This window comes from Oncorhynchus masou, chromosome 17, assembly GCF_036934945.1.
Source record: "Oncorhynchus masou masou isolate Uvic2021 chromosome 17, UVic_Omas_1.1, whole genome shotgun sequence".
NCBI classification, from domain to species: Eukaryota; Metazoa; Chordata; class Actinopteri; order Salmoniformes; family Salmonidae; genus Oncorhynchus; species Oncorhynchus masou.
This window is the reverse complement of record NC_088228.1, coordinates 9,182,410-9,199,751: the sequence shown is the minus strand read 5'-3', so window position 1 is coordinate 9,199,751 and position 17,342 is coordinate 9,182,410. Positions and strand designations below refer to the sequence as shown.

General features: G+C 45.0%; 2 protein-coding genes across 3 annotated transcripts; one reads left to right on the top strand and one right to left on the bottom strand.

Annotated features, from left to right (window-relative positions):
* Window positions 1–473: 473 nt before the first annotated feature.
* Window positions 474–7,934, bottom strand: zgc:110366 (uncharacterized protein LOC550476 homolog). 2 transcript variants are annotated; one of them, XM_064992182.1, is made up of 8 exons: window positions 7,766–7,934; window positions 6,677–6,925; window positions 4,909–5,010; window positions 4,705–4,796; window positions 4,223–4,405; window positions 1,503–1,562; window positions 1,025–1,123; window positions 474–603 (listed from the first exon to the last, which is right to left on the bottom strand). In XM_064992182.1, exons 1-7 carry the CDS (start codon window positions 7,836–7,838, stop codon window positions 1,028–1,030), a joined length of 855 nt encoding a protein of 284 aa, XP_064848254.1. In that variant the 5' UTR covers window positions 7,839–7,934; the 3' UTR covers window positions 474–603; window positions 1,025–1,027. The 2 variants fall into 2 exon arrangements, with proteins under 2 accessions (XP_064848254.1, XP_064848253.1); XM_064992181.1 differs by lacking the exon at window positions 1,025–1,123.
* Window positions 7,935–8,029: 95 nt separating this feature from the next.
* extl2 (exostosin-like glycosyltransferase 2) lies at window positions 8,030–15,688 on the top strand. Its single transcript, XM_064992179.1, has 6 exons — window positions 8,030–8,167; window positions 8,755–9,209; window positions 10,740–10,810; window positions 11,682–11,797; window positions 13,708–14,154; window positions 14,593–15,688. The coding sequence occupies exons 1-5, from the start codon at window positions 8,163–8,165 to the stop codon at window positions 14,105–14,107; spliced, it is 1,047 nt and encodes a 348-aa protein (XP_064848251.1). The 5' UTR covers window positions 8,030–8,162; the 3' UTR covers window positions 14,108–14,154; window positions 14,593–15,688.
* Window positions 15,689–17,342: the final 1,654 nt, after the last annotated feature.

Genomic DNA, 17,342 nt, shown 5'->3' with positions numbered 1-17,342 from the left:
TAAAACCGCATTTGAGCAGAACTCAGTGTTCCTCTTTTTAAAATTATTTTAACCAACGACATGATCTGTTAATTACAATTAATATCCTGGAGGAAGGATCCTTTTTTTTTACAATTTAAAATAATCTTAACCTCGGTGTTCGACTATTTAGTTTACTTTGCTCCAGTTTAGCATTAGCAATAGTTGAGTACAAAAATAGCATTGATCTAAGCAGCATAGCCTCCCTAAAATTCTTTAAGGACCAGTGGATTAAGGCAATGTTGTGTCTAGGCATACAGTAATGGCTGATTTTCTAAAAATCAATGTTAACAAGTATCCTACCAGTCACATCAACTTGGAGGATAGGCACTAATAGCTCAAAGTAAGGCAGTTGGGTGAGGCTAGCAGCAACTATGGTTTCACAATTCTGGTTGAAGCACCGGAGTCACCCACCATTCCTATTCACAGCCATAAACACACACAGATCTCATCTCTAAAAGTTTTGTATTTTATTTAAGATGATAATCATTTCCAGAGTGGCCAGCTGAGATGAATGAGCTTCATGTCACTGTGGAGTCTCCTGACGCGATCCACGTCCTCAACTGAGAGGGAGAACCCGAAGACCTGAGGAGACACTTATGAGTGACATCACTCTCAGAGAAAACAGTCCTCCCCAGATCTCAATGGTATTTTAAATTGAGGCACGGCCATTCATTTTCTGCTTAGTTACCTCTTAACTAAGCAGCCATTCACACCAACTAAAAGCAAGCCAAGATATAGGGGCAGCCAAATATACACACGAAATCAGATGAAAGGGTTTGTGAAACAAAAGGAGAAAAGCGAATACGTTGTATGCAAATATGATTCATGATAATCAAAGACCGGGGATGAATTTTGTAGGGTGGAAGACTGCAAGCCAGGGAAAAAGACCAGAAAGGAAGAGAGGGGGGGGTGTGAGTGGCTGAGAATGATTTAGTTAGCAGAGCTTCAGCTCTTTACTATTCTATCCATAGAGGCAAGGCGTGATGGTGAACACATGCTGCACCTGTCACTCCACACATGTGGGATCCCAGCTCACGTGTCTCCCATCATGCAACTTGCCCAATACCTTCATGTCTTTCCCCTCCATTTGGAACCCAAAGACCTAGGAGTGGGAGGAGCCAGGACCAGCAAGGGGGGGGGGTGGAAGTTGAGAGGGCAAACATGGTGGTTTGATAGAGATGATACGTCCTTTTAGCTGGGGGCAGGACTCTGGACAGGATCCATTCTAGAACTTGTGATGATCATTTGACATTTATTGAGTCTTAAAGTGACAGTACACCCAAATGTCCCTTTTCAGCCTTCACAGACTCACGTTGGCATTGATTACCCTAAAACAATGGGGTTCTCTTAGAGCCTATTTCAACTCAGTTGGACGATTTGGGTGAACTGTCTTTTTAATATTAGGTGGAGCTAGATCTACTTCAACACATGCTCAAACAGAACTCCACTAAAAACATGCACACAATTCCCTTCCAACTCACTTGACAGTTTTCCAGGATCCTCTCGTTTTTGGTGGACTTGGGAATGGTGACAACTCCATTCTGAGAGGGAAGGGGGACAAAGCACACTGTTAAATAAAGATTTGCATTTTCAGTGTCTTAATGTAAATGTATAACTATGACAGTGTACTAAGGAATATCTTTTTCCATAAGAATGAGTAACTGTATGGAACTTTGAAAAGTAATCAACACTCTCAAACATCCCCTTTACCAATCATATCCAGCCTGAGCAATGAAGCAGACCTATGTTTTTGCAACCCCACTTTTTTACTAGAAAAGTATCATGATCCATTGGGTAATTTGTCATTTTCAGTGATTATAAATATTTTTGAGCTAATTTTTATTAAAAAATATGTCCACGGACGACACTGCACACTGCCCTCGCCCACCTGTAGAAGAGGAATGAATGTGAGAATGCTGTTCATCGACTACAGCTCGGCTTTCAATACCATAGTGCCTCTAAACTCACGGCCCTGGGACTGAACTCCTCCCTATGCAACTGGGGTCCTGGACTTTCTGACGGGCCACCCAGGTGGTGAAGGTAGGCAACCATAGGGCAGTCTGTTCAAAACATTGACATCAGCAAACCGCTCGCCCACACAACGCTATAAACGGGGTCTGCGGTTGTGAGGCCAGTTGGATGTACTACTAAATTTTCCGAAAAAACATTGGAGGCAGCTTATGGTAAATAAATGAACACTCAATTCTCTGAACACAGCTCAATCAATCAAATGTATTTATAAAGCCCTTATATCAGCTGATGTCACAAAGTGCTATATAGAAACCCAGCCTAAAACTCCAAACAGAAAGCAATGCAGGTGTAGAAGCACGGTGGCTAGGAAAAACTCCCAAGAAAGGCCAGAACCTAGGAAGAAACCAGGCTATGAGGGGTGACCAGTCCTCTTCTGGCTGTGCCTGGTGGACATTCCTGCAGATTGCACGCTCTCTCTCAAAACTTGAGACATCTGTGGCATTGTGTTGTATGACAACTTCACATTTTAGAGTGGCCTTATTGTCCCCAGCACAAGGTGTACCTGTGTAATGATCATACTGTTTAATCAGCATATTGATATGCCACACCTGTTGGGTAAATGGGTTATCTTGGCAAAGAGAAATAAGCTTTTTCTGCATATGGAACATTTCTGGGATCTTTTATTTCAGCTCGTGGAACATGGGACCAACACTTTACATGTTGAGTTTATGTTTTTGTTCAGTGTAACTGATGGGATACACAAGCTACATTCCTTGCCAAATGAGGACTCCAAATGGACTGGTTGATTGAACATAGAGAGGTTCCAAACTGAAAATATGCTAAAACAGGTCTATATTCTGTTCCATTTTGTTATATTACATCATGATTTTTTTTACTATAAAATAGGTATGTCTTGACTGTGATAAGGGATAAGAGCGTCTTGTCTGTTAAATAAACAGAACTATGCCATTAAACAGCCATAGGTTTCTACAAGGACCACCGCTGAGGATACTGCCTTTATTAAGATTCTGTTCCACCATATAATGGAACCAGTTGATATTACACTTGAATAAATCAATATTAAATTACTTTATTTTATTGGCAATATTTATGGACGATTTAGCAATTAGGATTTGTTATATATCGTTGTCCCCCGGTGTCTAGCTAGCTAAAATTGGCCCTTTCCTAAATTAGCCATTGATGGAGATCGGAATTTGGCCTTGTGGTTTTACTTAATTCTCAGTGTTAGCCAAAGACGAGCACACTTGATTCAACTTGTCAACTAATCATCAAGCCCTCAATGAGTTGAATGAGGTATGTTTGTCAAGGGCTACAACAAAACTGTACTGTTGGGGGGTACTGGAGGACCAGGGTTGGGCTGTTATGGCTACTGGAGGACCAGGGATGGGCTGTTATGGCTACTGGAGGACCAGGGTTGGGCTGTTGGGGCTACTGGAGGACCAGGGATGGGCTGTTATGGCTACTGGAGGACCAGGGATGGGCTGTTATGGCTACTGGAGGACCAGGGATGGGCTGTTATGGCTACTGGAGGACCAGGGATGGGCTGTTATGGCTACTGGAGGACCAGGGATGGGCTGTTATGGCTACTGGAGGACCAGGGATGGGCTGTTATGGCTACTGGAGGACCAGGGTTGGGCTGTTGGGGCTACTGGAGGACCAGGGATGGGCTGTTATGGCTACTGGAGGACCAGGGTTGGGCTGTTGGGGCTACTGGAGGACCATGGTTGGGCTGTTGGGGCTACTGGAGGACCAGGGTTGGGCTGTTGGGGCTACTGGAGGACCAGGGTTGGGCTGTTGGGGCTACTGGAGGACCAGGGTTTGTGAAACACTGCATCTAGTTCATGTAACTGTCTGTTACATGCAATGCGCGTTGTGGACTTCACTAGATAGAGGTTGCTATCAGGTTTTGTGATAAAACAAAAGGTGTGGTTGAATTTATTCTGCCACTGTCTTTATTGTCTTGGCCTTGAGGCCTATATATCACGGTCGCAAGGCATACGAACGAACAGGTAATAGAGCAGATGACGCAATTATCAAAACACACAGGTTGTAATATGGCTTTTTTTAATGGCTTGGCTTCCCCAGTGATTTTACCCACGCACTGACACTGAATTCCCCTGATATCATATTGGTATTGTGTGCAGATCAGTGACACAAAATCTAAAGGCTGTAACCCACTGTAGGTAGGCATCAGGAGAGATGGGGGTACCTGTATGCTCCACCGGATGCAGATCTGAGAGGGCGTGCGGGCGTACTTGTGTGCCAGCTGGAGGATGGTGGGGTGGCTGAGAGCTTGACCCTTGGCCAGGGGGCAATAGCCCTCGAACACGATGCCCTCCTGGCGACAGTACTCCACCAGCTCCTCTGGCTGCTGGAACGGGTGGTACTCCACCTGAGAGGTGGGAAAGGGACATCACTCGGTCTGTCCTTTCCTGTCGCTTATAACTGGTGGGCAAATGTAGGTAATAGGTCATGTCCCACAGACACACTGGCCGCATTTCCATTCCAAATATCAATCGCCTACCCTCTGCCCTCATTCAGTCCCCGTCACAGATCTAAGATGACTAGGTGGTCACTGGACAGGAAGCTACAACTCGTTTTATCCATGTTGCAATCACCCATCCAGTCCCTTCAGGGAGTGAACTAGGCCAGGAAAGACTGGAATGAAACGAAGCCCAATGCATCACTCACCTGGTTGACGTGAGGCACCACACTACAGTCCTCCTTCAGCTCCTTCAGATGGGAGACGAGGAAGTTACTCACGCCGATGGCACGACACACGCCTGCCCCGCGTTCACCGAGACAGAAACAGAGGGCTCTAGATAAGAGACCTATGCAGAATCCTATAGGCTTATAGCACGATGTGTGACTATAAGAAATACTTTTCTGTGTCACCTTCATTATACAGCTCCTCCAAGGCCCTCCAGGTCTCCACCCTGACCTCCCTATTGGACCTTCCTTGGACCATGGCATCTGGCCAGTGCATCAGGTACAAATCTGAGAGAGGGAGAAGGGTGAGAGAGGTTGTGAGAGGGGAGAGTGGAAGAGGGAGTGAGCGGGGAGGGAAAGGGAAAAAAGAGGATTGATACAATTAGAGGGAGAGCAAGGAGTCGGTAGACATTCCACCACACCAAGGAGTCGGTAGACATTCCACCACACCAAGGAGACGGTAGACATTCCACCACACCAAGGAGACGGTAGACATTCCACCACACCAAGGAGACGGTAGACATTCCACCACACCAAGGAGTCGGTAGACATTCCACCACACCAAGGAGACGGTAGACATTCCACCACACCAAGGAGACGGTAGACATTCCACCACACCAAGGAGACGGTAGACATTCCACCACACCAAGGAGACGGTAGACATTCCACCACACCAAGGAGACGGTAGACATTCCACCACACCAAGGAGACGGTAGACATTCCACCACACCAAGGAGACGGTAGACATCCCACCACACCAAGGAGACGGTAGACATCCCACCACACCAAGGAGACGGTAGACATCCCACCACACCAAGGAGACGGTAGACATCCCACCACACCAAGGAGACGGTAGACATCCCACCACACCAAGGAGACGGTAGACATCCCACCACACCAAGGAGACGGTAGACATTCCACCACACCAAGGAGACGGTAGACATTACACCACACCAAGGAGACGGTAGACATTACACCACACCAAGGAGACGGTAGACATTCCACCACACCAAGGAGTCGGTAGACATTCTACCACACCAAGGAGACGGTAGACATTCCACCACACCAAGGAGACGGTAGACATTCCACCACACCAGGAGACGGTAGACATCCCACCACACCAAGGAGTCGGTAGACATCCCACCACACCAAGGAGACGGTAGACATTCCACCACACCAAGGAGACGGTAGACATCCCACCACACCAAGGAGACGGTAGACATTCCACCACACCAAGGAGTCGGTAGACATTCCACCACACCAAGGAGACGGTAGACATCCCACCACACCAAGGAGTCGGTAGACATCCCACCACACCAAGGAGACGGTAGACATCCCACCACACCAAGGAGACGGTAGACATCCCACCACACCAAGGAGTCGGTAGACATTCCACCACACCAAGGAGTCGGTAGACATTCCACCACACCAAGGAGACGGTAGACATCCCACCACACCAAGGAGACGGTAGACATCCCACCACACCAAGGAGACGGTAGACATCCCACCACACCAAGGAGACGGTAGACATTCCACCACACCAAGGAGACGGTAGACATCCCACCACACCAAGGAGTCGGTAGACATCCCACCACACCAAGGAGTCGGTAGACATCCCACCACACCAAGGAGTCGGTAGACATCCCACCACACCAAGGAGACGGTAGACATCCCACCACACCAAGGAGACGGTAGACATCCCACCAAGGTGGGTGAGAGTAAAAAGAGAGGAAAACATTTTTTTTATTACCTATAGTGGAAGAGCTTTGGTATGAGTTGGGGGTGATCATCTTGTTGTGGACTTTGTCTCTTGGAAATGAGAACCGGTTTTCAATTGACCAGGTTCAATAAAGTCTGAATAGGTTTCCCTTATCTATTATTTCAAAAAGGACTGAATACTTTTTATCTATCAGATAAGTAAAAAGTACTCAGACCATATTGTCTTGAGCCTTACCAAGGTATTCCACCCCAAGGCGGGAACACGAGTCGCGGCAGGCCTTTTTGGCAGCGGTATAGCCGTATTCTCCAGGCCACAGTTTGGTTGTAAGCCATAGGTCTTGCCGCGGTACTCCGCTCTCCTGCACGGCTATCCTCAGCTGCTCCTCACAGCCGTAACGCTTCGCTGTGTCGATGTGCCGCACGCCACACTCGCGGAGTGCATACAACACGGCGTCATGTGAGTACCCGCCGTTATGCGATGTTCCTTGGGAAGAAAAGAAAGATGCATCACTTTCCCTGATTTAGAATTTCAAACTTCTTCCTTTCAATGGGGCCATCTCAATAGTCTGAGGTGTTTCACTCTCCTTTTTAATTATTTTTTTTACCCTTATTTTACAAGCAAGTCAGTTAATAACGGCCTAGGAACAGAACGAGGTGCAGAACGACAGCTCGGGGATTCGAACTTGCAACCTTTCAGTTACTAGTCCAACTCTCTAACCACTAGGCTACCCTGCCGCCCCAATCTTTTCTAGAATCTTCTCCTTCATCTGCACTCCTATAACAACATAAAATAAGCAATTTGGAGGATTGGCCTACCAATCCACAGAGCAGAAAAGTTACAGGGGAATCAGAGAGGATGCCTCTGTGGACTACTGATACTGTGTCTCTTCATTCACACTGATGACTGGTCTACAAAACCTTTTGGTTAGCCACTATTGAGAAGCCCACTACTTTCACACTGGTCTGTGTTTTCATGTTCAGTTCAAAAGTTCGAGGTTGTGTTCTTGGTGGAATTCATGCTACAACAGTCAGTCCTCTATGTAGGCTAGTTTGACACAATGTGGCGATGTTTCAGCAGAAATTCATCGGAGTAGTTCCATACAGTGTGTGTGTGTGTGTGTGTGTGATATATATATATATATATTAAAGAGAAATGTAAAGGTATTTGCATAAGGGGACGATTTTGCATCAATGTTTACGACTGTATTAAGGATGAGTCAAACATTGTTCCAAAATCGTCACCTTATGCAAATAATTTTACATTTCTCTTTAAAAGGTGACAAGCTTTGAACAGTATCATCGATTTGTTTGTCTTTTATCTTACCCAGTCCAAGAATTGGAATTTGCAGGCCATTGGAAAGAGAAACTTTCGGACATTTCGTTACAATAGAATTCATTTTTGTTCAACTGTGACTTGTAAAACCAACTAATGCGTTTTATTATATTCAATAGGACGTTTCCAGGGTGCCGCTCGTATCCAATTTTCCAAATACGTCGTAAAACTAAAAGCGTTGCGGCGAAAACCCTCGCCATAAAGCAGTACAGTTGTGCGTCATTGTAGTTTTCCTGACTTTCCCGAATTTGCCTACAAATACTTTCCTGCAAGTCTACGTTGCGTCTACGTAAATCATCAGAACTCTGGGTGGAATGGGAAAAGAGGGAGAAAACAACTAAAGTAGATTCATTAATTGTTTTGGAATGTGCGTTATAAGGATACAACAATGAGGTAGGTAGCTTAGTGTTTTTCCTCACTGTTGTACTGTTAAGTGGCCTAGTCTATTGTAGGCCGAGGTTTGTAACCCATTTTCATTGGGTTACTTTAAAAGTCACTAACGCCGTTAAAGTACAGTTTAATAAAGTTTACTTTTTGATGATGCCATAGCCTAATAGGCCCAATCAAATTAATTTTGCATATGCATGCGCGCAACATGTTGTCGTCGATTATTATCATGGAGGGTGTTGTGATTGGGATGTCGTGGTTTACAATGTATGCGCTTGACAAATAGTCCATCTTTTTAAAAAGCCTATTCTGTGAAATAGTTTCTTAGTTCCCAAGCCTAGTCTGTAAAATATGGCTCCTCCAATCGACCCCTAGCTGCAGCACCCTGAACACTGAAGGTCTGTGATCTGTGTGGATTAGCAATATAGCGAAAATTCCCCCTGACCTATTACAGAGGGCAAGGTAGACCTATGTCCATATTGTTTATGTCTATCTAATCATCTCAGATCTCCACAAGCGCATAGGGAGTATGGGCTAGGGGTTGATTTGGGAATCAGTATATATGTCCATTGTTGTCTTTCTCCTGAGTGCAGAGTCCTTCTCCGTGGCTGCAAAGGCCTTCGGCGGTCCTATCTTGTTGCTCCCATACTACTCCTTCTCTTGGTCGGTGCTGCCTTGACTGCCCTCCTCCCTTCCATCGAGGACCGGGGCCATGCCGGGGCCATGGGAGCCCTTCGCCATAGAGCCACCGCCGGCAGCAATGCCAACGCCATTCCCGGGCGCCACGCGGAAGAGGAGGACGCCACCGCATTTACCATAGTCATACAGACGTATAACCGCACCGACGTCCTGCTGAAACTGCTCAACCATTACCAGGCGGTGCCACACCTGCGGCGGGTCATCATCGTGTGGAACAACATTGGGGAGCGGACCCCCCAAGAGCTCTGGGACAACCTGGGGCCCCATCCCATCCCCGTGGTGTTCAAAGAGCAGAGCGTCAACCGCATGCGCAACCGCCTGCAGCCATTTGCTGAGATCGATACCGACGGTGAGGTGTGTGTGTGTGTGTGTGTAGGTAGGTAGGTAGGTGAGGTAGTAGGTAGGTAGGTGAGTGAGGTAGTAGGTAGGTAGGTAGGTAGGTAGGTAGGTAGGTAGGTAGGTAGGTAGGTAGGTAGGTAGGTGAGTGAGGTAGGTAGGTAGGTGAATGAGGTAGTAGGTAGGTAGGTAGGTAGGTAGGTAGGTAGGTGAGTGAGGTAGTAGGTAGGTAGGTAGGTAGGTAGGTAGGTAGGTGAGTGAGGTAGTAGGTAGGTGGGTAGGTAGGTGAGTGAGGTAGTAGGTAGGTGAGTGAGGTAGTAGGTAGGTAGGTGAGTGAGGTAGGTAGGTAGGTAGTTAGGTAGGTGAGTGAGGTAAGTAGGTAGGGGAGTGAGGTAAGTAGGTAGGGGAGTGAGGTAAGTAGGTAGGGGAGTGAGGTAGTAGGTAGGTAGGTGAGGTGGTAGGTAGGTAGGTAGGTAGGTAGGTAGGTAGGTAGGTAGGTAGGTGAGTGAGGTGGTAGGTAGGTGAATGAGGTAGTAGGTAGGTAGGTGAGTGAGGTAGTAGGTAGGTAGTTAGGTAGGTGAGTGAGGTAAGTAGGTAGGGGAGTGAGGTAAGTAGGTAGGGGAGTGAGGTAAGTAGGTAGGGGAGTGAGGTGGTAGTAGGTAGGTGAGTGAGGTAGTAGGTAGGTAGGTGAGGTGGTAGGTAGGTGAGTGAGGTGGTAGGTAGGTGAATGAGGTAGTAGGTAGGTAGGTGAGTGAGGTAGTAGGTAGGTGAGTGAGTGAGGTAGTAGGTAGGTGAGGTAGGTAGGTGAGTGAGGTAGTAGGTAGGTAGGTAGGTGAGTGAGGTAGTAGGTAGGTAGGTAGGTGAGTGAGGTAGTAGGTAGGTAGGTAGGTGAGTGAGGTAGTAGGTAGGTGAGTGAGGTAGTAGGTAGGTAGGTAGGTAGGTGAGGTAGTAGGTAGGTGAGTGAGTGAGGTAGTAGATAGGTGAGTGAGTGAGGTAGTAGATAGGTGAGTGAGTGAGTGAGTGAGGTAGTAGATAGGTGAGGTGAGTGAGGTAGGTGAGTGAGTGAGTGAGTGGGTCAGACAGATGGTATTAAGGTGGCTTTCCAAAGTGTCTACCTCACTTAGCCGTTCAACCGAAGATAGATACTGACTGTGAGGTGTTGAGTGTGAAAGAGAGACACAGACAGACCAGTGGAGGCTGCTTAGGGGAGGACCACTAATAATAATGACATCAAACACATTGAGGATGTGGTTTCCATGTGGTTGATACCATTCCATTGACTCCATTCTAGCCATTATTATGGCCGTCCTTTCCTTCAGCAGCCTCCACTGAGACACAGACTGACAGACACTCTCCTTGTCTCCTTCCCTTGTCTCCTTTCCTTGTCTCCTTTCCCCGTCTCCTTTCTTCGTCTCCTTTCCTCGTCTCCTTTACTCAGCTACGTCGCAAAATTGGCCAGTCGACTATACAGGCACAACAACGCTGTGTATTGAAAGTATTTCATCATTTAATGGTATACTCTGTGTTCAACTTCTCTCCTCAGCTGTGTTGATGCTGGATGATGACACATTGGTCAGCGTTCCAGATATCAGTTTTGCCTTCTCTGTGTGGAAGGTATGTACTTCCAACAATACACATTGAAATCAAATCAAATGTTATTAGTCACGTGCCGAATACAACCTTACAGTGAAATGCTTACTTACAAGCCCCTAACCAACAATGCATTTAAAAAAATATGAATAGAAATAAAAGTAACAAGTAAGTAATTTAAAGAGCAACAGTAAAAACAATAGCGTAACTATATACAGGGGGGTACTGGTGCAGAGTCAATGTGCGGGGGCACCGATTAGTCGAGGTAATTGAGGTCATATGTAAATGTAGAGTTATTAAAGTGACTATACATAGATAAAACCATTAAAGAGCGTCTGCTAAATGACTTAAATGTATAATAACAGAGAGTAGCAGCGGTGTAAACGGTGGGGGGGTAATGCTAATAGTCTGGGTAGCCATTTGACTAAATGTTCAGTAGTCTTCTGGCTTGGGGGTAGAAGCTGTTTAGAAGCCTCTTGGACCTAGACTTTGGCGCTCCGGTACCTCTTGCCGTGCGATAGCAGAGAGAACAGTCTGTGACTAGGGTGGCTGGAGTCTCTGACATGTTTTAGGCCTTCCTCTGACACCGCCTGGTGTAGAGGTCCTGGATGGCAGGAAGCTTGGCCCCTGTGATGTACTGGGCTGTTCGCACTACCCTCTGTCGTGCCTTGCGGTCGGAGGCCGAGCAGTTGCCATACCAGGCAGTGATGCAACCAGTCGGGATGCTCTCGATGGTGCAGCTGTAGAACCTTTGGAGGATCTGAGGACCCATGCAAAATCTTTTCAGACTCCTGAGGGGAATAGGTTTTGTTGTGCCCTCTTCTACATAATAGCTTATACTGTATTACTATTGGAATGTTCCTCAATGTTGTCCCCTACTCTCATCCTCCAACAGCAATTCCCAGATCAGATAGTTGGATTTGTCCCCCGTAAACACGTTACCACGGTGACGGGGGTCTACAGCTACGGCAGCTTTGAACTCCAGGACCCAGAGATGGGAGGAGGTGACAGGTACAGTGTCTTCAAAGTATTCACACCCCTTTTTCCACATGTTCTTGTGTTGCAGCCTGAATTTAAAATGTATTAAATTGAGATTTTGTGTCACTGGCCTACACACAATAGCCCATATTGTCAAAATGCAATTATGTTTTTAGACATTTTTACTAATTAATTAACGAAAAGCTAAAATATTTGGATCAATAAGTATTGAACCCTTTTGTTATGGCAAGCCTAAATAAGTTCAGTAGTAAAAATGTGACCCTCTCTGTGTTCAATAATAGTGTTTAACATAATTTTTAATGACTACCTCATCTCTGTACCCCACACATACATACAATTATCTATCCCTTTTGAGCATGGTTTTGTTATTAATTACACTTTGGATGGTGTACCAATACACTCTGCAGCTGTACATAGTCCATCGGTATATAGCCCACCCAATTTGCCTACCTCATCCCCATACTGTTTTTATTTTATTTACTTTTCTGCTATTTTGCACACCAGTATCTCTACCTGCACATGTTCATCTGATCATTTATCACTCCAGTGTTAATCTGCTAAATTGTAATTATTCACTCCTATGGCCTATTTATTGCCTACCACCTCATGCCTTTTGCACACAATGTATATAGATATTTTGTCTACTATGTTATTGACTTGTTTATTGTTTACTCCATGTGTAACTCTGTTGTTGTCTGTTCACACTGCTATGCTTTATCTTGGCCAGGTCACAGTTGCAAATGAGAACTTGTTCTCAACTAGCCTACCTGGTTAAATAAAGGTGAAATAAAAAAAAACACCCAGTCACTACAAATATACAGGTGTCCTTCCTAACTCAGTTGCCAGAGAGGAAATAAACCGCTCAATGGTGATTTTTAAAACAGTTAGAGTTTAATGGATGTGGGGAAAACTGAAGATGGATCAACATTGTAGTTACTCCACAATACTAACCTAAATGACCGAAGGAAACCTGTACGGAATACAAATATTCCAAAACATGCATCCTGTTTGCAATAAGGCACTAAAGTAAAACTGCAAAAAAGGTGGGAAAGAAATTTACTTTTTGTCCTGAATACAAAGTGTTATGTTGGGGCAAATCCACCACAACACATCACTGAGTACCACTCCATATTTGCAAGCATGGTGGTGGCTGCATCATGTTATGGGTATGCTTGTCATCGGCAAGGACTAGGGAGTTGTTTTATGATAAAAAGAAACAGAATAGAGCTAAGCACAGGTAAAATCCTAGAGGAAAACCTGGTTGTCTGCTTTCCACCAGACACTGGGAGACAAATTCCCCTTTTGGTAAGTACAATAACTTAAAACACAAGGCCAAATATACACTGGAGTTGCTTACCAAGAATACATTAAATGCTCCTGAGTGGCCAACTGTAGTTACAGTTTTGACTTACATCTACTTGAAAGTCTATGGCAAGACTTAAACGGTTGTCTAGCAATGATAAACAATCAATTTGAAAGGGCTTGAAGAATTTTGAAAATAATAATGGGCAAATATTGTACAATTCAGGTGTGCAAAGCTCTTAGACCTATCCAGAAATAAGCACAGTTGTTAAAGGTGATTCAGGGGTGTGAATACTTTTTTCAATAAATTAGAAAAAATGTCTAAACATATTTTCACTTTGTCATTATGGGGTATTGGGTGTAGATGGGTGAGAGAGAGAAAATCTATGTAATCCATGTTGAATTCAGGCTGTAACACACACAATCTGGGTCAAGGGGTGTGAATACTTTCTGAAGACACTATAACTGCATAACTAACTATAGAAATTTGCCATATCTAGACACTGAAGGCCTAGATGTAGACATTGTTGCTCTAAATCATGTTCATCTGTGTCTTGTGCCCTGATGCATTGTTTTTTTAAACAATCTGAATGTGGGCCCTGCTTTCCAAACTGCTGCAGGTACTCTATGGTCCTGATCGGCGCCGCCTTCTTCCACCACCGCTACCTGCAGCTCTTCCAGGAGCAGCCGCCCGAAGTGCACGCCCTGGTGGATGACACGCAGAACTGCGACGACATCGCCGTGAACTTCGTCGTGGCAGCGGAGCTACGGCGAGGTTCTGGGACCATAAAAAGTAGACCCTCTGGCATCTTTGTGAAGCCCGTGGATATGCGCAATCTGGAGAGGGACGCCAGCAGTGGGTACCTAGGCATGTGGCACCGTCCCGAACACCTGCTCCAGCGCTCCTACTGCCTGAACCGGCTGGCACAGATCTACGGCGCAATGCCCCTGAGGTACTCGAACATGATGCTGTGCCAGTTTGGCTTCCCAAGCTATGCCAACCACAAGGGCAGGGGCTGACTGGCACAGGGAGGCACGGACTGGTGTCGAACACAGCAGGCATTCAGGTAGGTTAATGTACAGGTGTTGGGATGTGGATTTGATGAGTGTTTTGGGTGAGGAAACAGAGTAGATTGCATGCCAAGGTTAATGGAATAGAATAGCTAATAATACTTTAATACTGTAAAGCTGAATTGAAGTACGAGGAGTTTTTTTTTTTTACCTTTATTTATTTTACTAGGCAAGTCGGTTAAGAACAAATTCTTATTTTCAATGACGGCCTAGGAACAGTGGGTTAACTGCCTGTTCAGGGGCAGAACGACAGATTTTGTACCTTGTCAGTTCGGGGAGTTGAACTTGCAACCTTTCGGTTACTAGTCCAATGCTCTAACCACTAGGCTACACTGCCTCCCCACTTACTGTAAAATGTGAGGATTTTGCTTGGGTAATGGTTCGGTTTTTGGGATACCCTAAAGTAAGGTTCTCATTCCATTGTCTTTTTGTAGGAGAGCGAAGGGATTCCTTATTATGACCTCATCGGGACTAGATCTCTGAGACGGTGACCTCCCAGGACCAAAAACACTGACAACACGGCAGATGGTCCAACAAGCGGGGCCTTACTAAAGATGGACTCTTTACGTTAATCCTGTTCTTGACAATCTGACAGACAAGATATCAGTATTAAACCAGAGGACTTTTGCTGTTGCCAAAATCATAGGATATTACGTGGCACTGTAGATAGATAGACTTTAGTTAGTGCAATGGCTTTTACTGCCAGCTGATGTCAGCATTGCAAAATGCACATTGTACTGTAACTGTTCAAAAGTCCAATTTTACTTTTGCCTTATTTTGTGTCAGTACTTGCACTCCCATGACAGGCTTAACTTGCCAGGTATTCAGATGTGCATTTGATTAAATGATTACATGTGATGAGAGACACATACATAGGTGCTCATACAATCACAAGACAACTGAGAATATTCCTTTTGATTCTGAGATGCATAGCATTGGAAGATCAAGTGAACATTTATTTTTTATATATTTTTTTATATCTACTGGTTTAAACATTTATTATGACGTCATGACTTGAATAATGGATGCTTTTTGCTCTTGCTCGGCTCAAACTTTGCAGCGTTAAACGGTACTTACTGGAATTATGTGAATGTTACGCTGCCTTTGTTCTGGTGAGAACTGGTGCTGTTTCTGGCGATCGCCTCCCTGACATGACTGTTTCAGGGTGAATATCTACAGGACTTGTAGCAAGTATCCTCTCTCTTTTTTTACCATTTCTGTTGCATTGAGAGCCTGAATGCATTGAAAAAAAGGCTGTCACTTCAAACTGTTTGTCCTTCAATCAGATTTCATATTATCTCCCTTAAAATGGTTTGTCTGCCAAAAAAATCTACTATTGTGCATCTCAAACGGAAAAACAATGTTTCTTTTCTACATGACATGTAGACCACTGGAACATTTATTCTCTCATTGATTTGTTGTTTTGTTTGTGATTGTGGCTTCGTTTGCAAATGCTGTTGGTAGAGCTTTGTTGCAAATCATTTGTTGCACAGCACACTAAGCCCGAACAATTAAAGGTTTTAATATGCATTTTGTGTTTATTTTTTTATGTTATAAAATAAAAGGGTTTATGTCAGCATATGGACTATTATGTTAGACAACCGGCTGGCTGTCTATCTGAACATTCTCTTACATTGCACTCCTTTTGAACAGGCTATGATTCTGATTAGATTGATTACTGACCATTTCGAATCCCACCGTATCCTACCATGCCTTTCTAAGGTCTTCGAAAGCCAAGTCAACAAACAGATTACCGACCATTTCGAATCTCACCATACCTTCTCCGCTATGCAATCTGGTTTCAGAGCTGGTCATGGGTGCACCTCAGCCACGCTCAAGGTTCTAAACGACATCATAACCACCATCGATAAAAGACATTACTGTGCAGCCGTATTCACCGACCTGGCCAAGGCTTTCGACTCGGTCAATCACCACATTCTTATTGGCAGACTCGACAGCCTTGGTTTCTCAAATGACTGCCTCGACTGGTTTACCAACTACTTCTCTGATAGAGTTCAGTTTGTCAAATCGGAGGGCCTGTTGTCCGGACCTCTGACAGTCTCTATGGGTGTGCCACAGGGTTCAATTCTCGGGCCGACTCTCTTTTCTGTATACATCAATGATGTTGCTCTTGCTGCTGGTGATTCTCTGATCCACCTCTATGCAGACGACACCATTCTGTATACTTCTGGCCCCTCCTTGGACACTGTTAACTAACCTCCAGACAAGCGTCAATGCCATACAACTCTCCTTCCATAACCTCGAACTGCTCTTAAACGCAAGTAAAACTAAATGCATGCTATTCAATCAATCACTGCTCGCCCGTCCAGCATCACTACTATGGACGGCTCTGACTTAGAATACGTGGACAACTACAAATACCTGGGTGTCTGGTTAGACTGTAAACTCTCCTTCCAGACTCACATGAAGCATCTCCATCTATCCAGCACCAGCTGTCAGAGAAGCTTACAGATCACTGCACCTGTACATAGCTCATCTGTAAACAGCCCATCTATCTACCTACCTCATCCCCATACTGGTATTTGTTTATTTTGCTCCTTTGCACCCCAGTATCTCTACCTGCACATTCATCTTCTGCCGATCTACCATTCCAGTGTTTAATATCTATATTGTAATGGCCACCATGGCCTATTTATTGCTTTAACTTACCTCATTTGCACTCACTGTATATAGACGTTGTGTTTTCTTTTGTTCTACTGTATTATTGACTATGTTTTGTTTATTCCATGTGTAACTCTGTGTTGTTGTATGTGTCGAATTGCTACGCTTTATCTTGGCCAGGTCGCAGTTGCAAATGAGAACTTGTTCTCAACTAGCCTACCTGGTAAAATAAAGGTGAAATATATCAAATGTAAAAAATTAGAAAGGCTCTATTAAACCACTTTCTTAAAGTATGGGTCGTCCAGGTGGGAAAGGGCAGTGTGGAGTGCAATAGAGATTGCATCATCTGTGGATCTGTTTGGGCGGTATGCAAATTGGACTGGGTCTAGGGTTTCTGGGATAATGGTGTTGATGTGAGCCATGACCAGCCTTTCAAAGCACTTCATGGCTACGAATGTGAGTGCTACGGGTCTGTAGTCATTTAGGCAGGTTGCATTTGTGTTCTTGGGCACAGTGACTATGGTGGTCTGCTTGAAGCATGTGTGTATTACAGACTCAATCA

Excerpts from the sequence above, each read along its gene's own strand:
- zgc:110366 (XM_064992181.1), bottom strand. The coding sequence starts at position 7,838 with ATGAATTCTATTGTAACGAAATGTCCGAAAGTTTCTCTTTCCAATGGC. Across the intron at positions 4,797-4,908 it reads GGAGGAGCTGTATAATGAAG|GCGTGTGTCGTGCCATCGGC; the intron begins GTGACACAGAAA and ends AACGCGGGGCAG. Across the intron at positions 4,406-4,704 it reads TGGTGCCTCACGTCAACCAG|GTGGAGTACCACCCGTTCCA; the intron begins GTGAGTGATGCA and ends CCCACCTCTCAG.
- extl2 (XM_064992179.1), top strand. Across the intron at positions 9,210-10,739 it reads TGCTGAGATCGATACCGACG|CTGTGTTGATGCTGGATGAT; the intron begins GTGAGGTGTGTG and ends TTCTCTCCTCAG. Across the intron at positions 11,798-13,707 it reads GAGATGGGAGGAGGTGACAG|GTACTCTATGGTCCTGATCG; the intron begins GTACAGTGTCTT and ends AAACTGCTGCAG.